Source organism: Brassica napus, chromosome A7 (genome assembly GCF_020379485.1).
Source record: "Brassica napus cultivar Da-Ae chromosome A7, Da-Ae, whole genome shotgun sequence".
Lineage (NCBI taxonomy): Eukaryota > Viridiplantae > Streptophyta > Magnoliopsida > Brassicales > Brassicaceae > Brassica > Brassica napus.
In genome coordinates, this window is record NC_063440.1 from 17,144,092 (window position 1) to 17,153,019 (window position 8,928).

An 8,928-nucleotide genomic window follows, 5' to 3' on the forward strand; every position below is an offset into this window, starting at 1 on the left:
AACAATCTCATTACAGATTTTTTTTCTTTTGTGGACGCGACTCTAAAAGTATTAATGAGATATTTTTCTATTTATATTCTCTAAAAGATTTTTTTTTGAACATTTCAGATTTACATCAAGTTCCACCTAGAGTACATTGGATACTCTTAATCTAATCCATTAAAACATGAGTACAAATAAAACTTGATTCTGAATTTTCTTTAATAATTACAATCTAATGCCACTGATCTAAACACAATAGGTTTATACTTTCGCTAACCCATTAATTTCGTTCTACATTATGCCAAGAAATATTTCCAGTATGCCAGTAATTTCTATATTAATCTGCCAAGAAAATATTTCCACTTAACCAATATGAATATTACGTTAGACCAAAAGCAGTTAACAATTATTTATTCAATGTATATACCTTAGTGAATTTTATTTTGGTAATTGTTTAGATTTAGAAGAAGGAATTTTGATGAATTCATATATCCGTAAATAACTGATTATGATTCTAAATTTAAAATTTTACGAAAAATTAGTTAGCATCGTCAACTAAAAATCTGCAAATATATTGTATATATATTTAAGTTCTTTTAAATATTTTATCCATAAATGACTATTCAGTTATAGATTATATTTTTACAATTATGCAAAATGCTTTAAGAAATATTCATCCCCGATTGAAAGCTCTTGGTATTTCATACCTTAGCTGGTCTCTGAAAAATCAAAACAAAGAATGTAGATTAGAAGAACCTAATTATCCTAAAACCTCAAGCAAACCTCAATCAAGAAACTCGAACCTTTATGCCAAAAGATGAAGTTATCAATAGATCTATCTTCTGATAATCTTAGAGTGAAGACATTAACTTATTTAGATCAATTGTGAGAAAGCATGCGTCAGAATTTTGTCGGCTGCGGGGAAAGAGATAAGAATAGAGATAAGAATAGAGAACTTTTGATGGGATAAGAAAAGTCGGTAGATGGGAAAAGCGTTTTTATTTTTTTCTTGGAAAAAAACATATGGACTTGGATCATTGGAAAAGGTTTTTATTGATAATTATGCGCTTATATCCACTATGTGATTGTAAATTATGGGCTCATATCCACTATGTAATTGTAAATTATGATGGACGAACTTTAAAATCATAAAAAATGGCCCAATTAATAATATAAATTAAGTTTGCAAAATAAAAATTTAAAATCTGTTCTTATTTTTATTTTTGACATTAATTCTCTTCATATTTTGAATGTTCTTTTTGTAACTTGGTTTCATTTTTTTATCTAAATAATGTATTTATTTAAAAAACTCAATAAAAATTTTGAACAATATATTCAACTTTAAAAGAAAATATTTATAATATAATTTACTAAAACCCACAAGTATACTTAAACCTTTAACACTTTACTGTTTATTTTACCAAATAAATTAAATAAAAGCACAAGAAAAGAAAAAGACAATCTCAATGTCAAACATGAATAACATCAAATCTATAATATAATAAGTATAAACAATTTAACTTATGTGATTTCCATGAGTTAAAATATATAATTATCAAGAACAAAACCTGCGCGCTAGTTAACAATTAAAATATATTGACTAGCTATGATTAAATCAAAATGAGCTAATGAGGTGTTAACAAGCAAATGTTGGAGTATGATACCGGATTTTCATCATAAATTAAACTTCAAAAAAAAATTGGGTTTGGTTGAAATGAAAGAATGATTATAACATAGTTCAGATGATTTATTTAATTGAATTTTACAAATCTAGAGTTTTCATGTAACTATATACAGTAACAAATCTATAAATTAATAACGACTATATTAATAAATTTTATCGGTTGACCGGTGCAAAATATAACACAAATCAATAAAATAAAAAGATAACATTTTTTTTGAAGATCCCATGTAAATAAATAATCCCACTAAAATAATAAATTAATAAATTATATATATATATATATAGTTTATATAAGTAGAAATGATATATTGTATTATTTGTTTATGTTATAGTGGATTTTATTTCTATTTTTCTTAAGATTTCTTATTATTTTGATAATATCTAAGAACTAATTTTAAAACACATTTAAATTGCATGATACATATCTCATATACATCAAATAATATAATAAAAAGATATGCAAGTTGAATGTATAAAATTTAATGATATATAAACAGTGAAATAAAATGTTTTTTTTTCTTATTATGGAAAAAATATATTCTAAAAGATATAAATCTAAAAAAAGAATCCTATAAATTAATAAAGTTCTATACTCCCAATATTATTAAATTATAGATTTTTACTGTATATAATTTAGCGATATATATTTAGCGTGTTGGTTGAGTTATTTAAAAATAACCATTTCAAATTTAATAATACCAAAATTTGAATATTCAAAGTACATCTCTAAATTTATTAGCACATGATACATATAGTTATTAAATTCAAAATTCTATAAATAATTTATAAAAGAAACAGGGGATTTACATGTTAGTAATATAAAGTTATATTAATTTGATTACAGTGTTTGAGTTTTTCATATGTTATTTTAGTTTACATATCTTTTGTTTCTGTATACAGTGTCTTGTATATTAAATACTCTGTAATTCCAAAATTTTGAATCTAATATACACTCAAAACAACATTCTTTGAATCTAAGGTATCCATAGTCTCAGATTTGTTGTAAGTAATGTATGAAGCAAAAAAGAAAGATGAACAACATATGTTTAATACACAGTTGTGCCAAATGTTTTGCCAAGAAAACAAAACATATTTACAAAATATGTATCAAATTCCATTTTGATTAATAAATTAATTTTTCATAAGATGTGAATTTTTTAGAAAAATTGATAAAATGTTTTAGTATTTATTATATACGAAAAACATAAAAAAAATATGAAAGACAAAATTTTAATGATGTTTAGTAGGCTAATTATTTATTTTTGTCTTACGATGCTTGATGCAAATAAAATATTTTTTTCTAAGCCTCTGAGCTATATATCTGCGTTTAATTTTATTAATTGAATAAATCAAACTGGAATAAAAGAATTAGTTGATCAGTTCTGCCTAAAATGGGATTGAAAACATAATTAATTTCTAAAACTAAGCTTTACAGTTTTATCTAATTTAGTTTTATTTCTCAATTATTTATGTATTATACTATTAATACGCTATTTGAAAATAAGTTCTTTGGAAAACTTTTGATTTATTTTGATAAAAATAAACATCACATAAAATTTATTTTTAAATAAATAGAGAGCTAAAATATGTCTTCTTTTTATTATATATATAAATATATAATAAAAGAGAATATTTTTAAAATAACCAAATATAAGATGTCAAAACATTAAATTTGGAGCATTTAGTGATTATAAAAATTATTAAAAATCGAGATATGTAAAAATCAAAGGTATAATAATTTACTTATCAAGCATATAAAAAATGGATTATGTGCATATTTTTCAAAAAAACATAATATTTGATGTTTTAATAGTATTTTTATATGGTTTCATCCAAATTTGTGTGCTAATTTCGGCTTTTCTATCTTAAGTTCTCAAAATATTTAAAATTATTTAATTAAATAATTTTAATAATCTATTAAACAAAATTCATAGACGATATATTATCCTATTTTATAATTGAATTATTAAAATTAAAATTAATTTAATTCAATAAGATTAATTAATTAAGATGATTCTAGGTAATATAATTGTATTTACTTATATTATTTATAAAAAATGAAAGTACATGAAATGAATATATAGAATATGATGATTTTATGTAATATAATTTTATTTACTTATAATATTTATTTCTTTCTAGTTATTATAAAATTTAGAAACTAAAATTACAGAGAAAAGATCTCTACAACAAAATGATCCATGCTAATATTAATTTTTTTTTTATATATATCTAAATTTAATAATAAGTTCATATAAAATAAATAAATCCCAATACAGTATATTCAATGCATAAAAATGAATTTTGATAAGTATAAATATGATAATACTATAAAATTTAGTTTCATTTTATCATAAATTCATTATCATCGTTTAAGGGTTAATAAAAAGGACACTGCAGCTTACATTTTAGAACTTGAAGACAGAATATTTTAGAACATAAGCACATCGTCTTCTTAATGTGTTTATTTCTTTTTTATAATATCTTCTTGACAATTAAAAGCATTTTGTTAAATAGAATAAAAAATAAAAAATATTTTATTCCTAATCAGTGAGATGGGATTAGTTCCTAAAGATAATTGACAATAAGAACGCTTAGATGGCTATATGTGCATATTATTCTCACATCCTAATCAAGATGTACTTGTTCCTTACATATTAGAAACGTGGCATATCTCTATTCGGAAAGATATTGAGGAAATTTGGCCAATGATCTTTCCAAATAGAACTGTGATACATCTCTAATATAATATGAAAATGCAAAAATAATTTGTACCAATCCAAAAATATGTATGGATTAGGAAAACAAAATATTTGTATTATGAAGAAAACAAGTTAATTTCAAGTAAGAAATTAAAGAAATTAGAAAAGCTAAAAAAATTGTCCTCATAATTAACCCATATAAGTTGATTAGATTTTGTGGTTCAAGAAAACTAATTTTTTTTTTAAAAAGTCTTACCAAAATCTATATTTAGAATTTATTCATATAAAATAATATATTTTCACACATTAACTATATGTAAAACAGTTTTTATAATCTTGTCGACCAATGAGGCTTTGACAAAATAGATCACTAAAATATGAATAACAAATAGAGGAACATGTATCCAATATGGGACCTAATCATCTACAGTACGCCTGTAACAAAAAAAAAGAAAGAATCATACTACATTAAGCGTATTATGCAAAAACAAAGGTATGTAATATACTCCATTAAAAGTATTATGCACCTAAGATGGACCTAGAATTCAAAGTGTGTGCTGCTACTCATAAAAGTACTGGTTCTCTCTTCCTAATAAAACAATTTTTTATAATTAAAAAATAAAATCCAAGAGAAAATAAAAAATATTAACAGAATTAACAAAAAAAAAAATTTGAATTGGCTTTCAACAAAATACAAAATTGATAGGAAATTATCGGTGTTCCCGAGAAAGATATCTCTAAATGCTCATATTATTTCAAAGGCTCGGATTGGTGACGGCGGAATTAGTAATAAAAGCGGTACAGAATTAAAGGACGGAACGGCACAATTGCGGTTCGTACGGAATTGAAATGGCGGTATGGTACAACTGCGGTTTTCAGTAAAAAGCGGTGCTGAATATTGTTTGATTGGTGACGATATATATTTGCGGTATTGGATAATTTTTTAAAGTAAAAAAATAATAATGATATAAATATAGAATATATTAAAATAATATATGAAATAGCTATAATTTACATTTTATGTAATGACTAATATTTATATAGCTTAAAGTTACCGATCACTTGTCATAAATATTATTAATATTAATAAATATGACTAACACATTTGATTGTGTTAAAAAAAAAAAACTAACACATTTGATTTCATCACCTGCGTAAGTACTTCAGTTTACAATAATTATTTAACATCATTACGAACCAATTTTACTAACGCTAATTATGTCAATATTATATCACATTATTTAATGTATATTATATAATTTCTATAAACTACAAATCATACCTTAAAAATACGTATGTTGCTTGATAAGTACGAGAGAAAACAAATTTCTCTTTGGTTCAGAATTCACATACAACAAAATGAAGAGTGATACACTTATACAGATTATTCCACGTATCACTAACATATATACTATAAATAAAAATATTAACTAAAACAAAAAAGTCAGAAAAAAAAAGTCACTACTGTGTAAAGGCGTTTTTTGCCGGACCACATGGTTTTAGGTGTGTGACTAAACTCAAGTATTTAGATGCTTTGGAAACTGTGTGCGGATTTAACTTTTTTAGTAAATAAAAAACGCTTTTATGCACCAGATTCTTGATTGGTGAATGCACTGTGGTTTTCTAAATTCCGCTTTGAATTCCGCGATACAGAAGTCACCAATCACAACCAAAGAATCTATAAGAATGTTGATCCAGAAAAAGACTGAAATATGAGTTTGAATTCAAAGGTATTCGATGTGACACGAAGTGTGTTCGATGTGGGGCAGAAGAAGTTGGATTCTCTCAAAGATTCCATTCTAACCCATCGTTTTTTTCCAATGCAAATCCATTTTCGCTAATATAAATTATTTATTTTGTATGATTCCACCGTAACAGATAATCACCAATTTGTTTGGATATTATGATATACAAGAAAACTCTACTTTTTTTTCTATTTTGAATATTTTTATTTATAAATAAAAAAAATATCTGATTTTATCGTATACTCATTAATTAAATTTAGCAATTAGGTTTTCATATTTTTTATTATATTATTTGGTGTATATTTTATGTTTCATAGAATTCAAATATGGTTTTATATATAATTTTACTAAATATTATCAAAATATATTAAAATTTAAAGAAAAATATAGATAATTTCATTGTGATTATAAAACCAACAACAATATTATGTTTAATTTGCATTTATATAAGGGAAAATTTGGATAAATGCACTTCAATAAGAATATAATTTGAAAAATGCACCCTTGTTTAAGCTTTTTGAAAAATACACTTATTTATATATAAATTTACCAAATTGCCCAATCTTAATATTTCTCAATTCCTATTAAACAATTTTCAAAAAATTATAAAAAAAATCGTTAGAGAATATCTTTTATATACTACACAATATCTTTTTCATATCTTTTTAATATATCTTAAATTTATTATTATTATTTGAAAAAAAATAAAAGAATGCAAGATGCGTCTCGTCTTCTCGTCTCCTTTTCCTTTCCTCTCCATTTCTGATCTTTTTTCCTTTCTTTAGTTTTACAGATTTTTTTTCTCATCTCAAGTGGTTTGTTGATTCATGATCAGATTTCAGTGTCTAGGTCTGCTTCTCTTTTATTCTTCCACTATGTTTGTTTGTGAAACTAAGAATGTGAAACCATGAATAAGAAAAAAACATGTCTGCTTTTTTTTTCATTTAGATTCAGCGCTGGCTAGAGCTTTCTTGCAGTACACGATGCAGTTGATCAAAAACTTGATGAACTATACAAGAAGCGTATCCATCTATATAAATATATATATATATATATAAACATCTACTATGTATGTTCGCTATTTCTACCTTTTTTTTGGTAAAACCAATAGTTTTAGTCATCATCATCCCTTTGTTCATCCTTCGAAACTTTGGTTTAGCTTCGGGGTTCTTGTCTTCATTCCTGAGAAAATGATTGATGTGGATGGAAACTATGAGATTCTCTCCCTCTCTTGAACCCATCTACAATATTATCATCGTCAATCATCTCTAATATTCATCCTCTGCTTTCTCTGTCCATAAGAGTTTTCCCCCAAACAGATAACTTGATAAGCAAGTAACTAGGGTAGTGATGATTACATGCAAATTTACTTGGATCTGAGTTCATGTTTTTCATGTCACATTAAAAAGAAGAATAACAAGCCAAAGCGATGAATGATAATTAGTGTTCATATTCAAAGTAAAACAAAATAAACACATATGTGAATATCATATTAGAAGAATTAACTTGGTCTCTGCTTCAAGAAATAATGAAATTTGTATAGAATGAGACTTGACTTGTGTTTATATAAAGTTAACAAAATAAATTAAAATCTATATAAACTTCATGATAATATTTAAAAATATATTTATCTTAAACACATATTTATCCTAAACATAAATAATTATAATTTCAAATTTATATATTAATTATTGAAATATCAAAATGGGGTAAAAAGGTAATTCACATTAATGAAAGTGTAGTTTTCAAAAAAAAATAGAGACAATGTATTTTTCAAATTTCAAATCTTAAATAGGGTATTTTGCAAATTATCCCTTTATATAAAACATTATATATATAGATTATTAACTTATGATTTTTATGGGATCATATATTTACATAGGACTTTGTAAAAAAATATTATCTTATTATTTTATCGATTTGTATGATATTCTGAACTGACCTATCTCGGGACCAAAAAAATTTATTAATTATAGTGTTTATTAATTTAACGAGTATTAATTTATAGAATTTTTACTGTATTTGAAATAGTCACAAACAATATAGTTTTCAGCAATCATAGTACTGTCCAAAGGATACTTTTAAATTGGAAGAAACAGAACCAACTCTATGAAGTTAGGCACAAGAGGCATTGTCACAACATATTGTTCAACCAATGGACTTGTTTCATATTATATCATGCTTCTTATGAATTCTGTGACTTGTGTGTATTCCGTGCGGAGATGCTTGTGAACTTGGACATGCCATGGTTTATCCTTGGTCACTCTGAAAGGAGGGCACTCCTCAATGAATCAAACGAGGTTGGTGACCTTTCATTCATGTCTCTACCATTTGGATTTGAGAGCTATGATTTTGATAATTGACCTCAATCCTACAAATGTAGTTCTTCGGAGACAAGGTTGCCTATGCACTTGCTCAGGGTTTGAAAGTGATTGCTTGTGTTGGTGAGACTCTTGAGCAGCGAGAGGCTGGGTCGACCATGGATGTTGTGGCTGCCCAGACTAAAGCTATTGCTGGTATGTATATTGTCAACACTTTTATCTTTTTGCTGTTTTGTTTTAGTTTGTTCTCTTTGACACTGTGAGCCTGTTATCATGATATTAGTTCTCGTTTCTACTCGCTCTACGTGCATAGCTACTTTAGTAAGCAATACATGGTGACTTTAACTTATGGGCAATTGTCAATAATAGCACCTTTTGAAGTTTATATCTCAAAAATACAAAGAAGGAGAAAGTCACAAAATGACATTCATTAAAGGGTAAAATATCTCTAATACCTTGGTTTAAACGTAAATAAAAAACAAAAATAAATAAAA

General features: G+C 25.1%; 1 protein-coding gene across 1 annotated transcript in view; it reads left to right on the top strand.

Annotated features, from left to right (window-relative positions):
- The first annotated feature begins 8,335 nt into the window (after window positions 1-8,335).
- The window catches only part of LOC125576157 (triosephosphate isomerase, cytosolic-like), a 1,325-nt gene continuing 732 nt past the window's right edge, over window positions 8,336-8,928 (top strand). Inside the window, exons 1-2 of the mRNA XM_048735550.1 lie at window positions 8,336-8,413; window positions 8,497-8,629. Coding sequence (XP_048591507.1) covers window positions 8,336-8,413; window positions 8,497-8,629 — 211 coding nt within the window. The remainder of the gene's footprint in view (window positions 8,414-8,496; window positions 8,630-8,928) is intronic.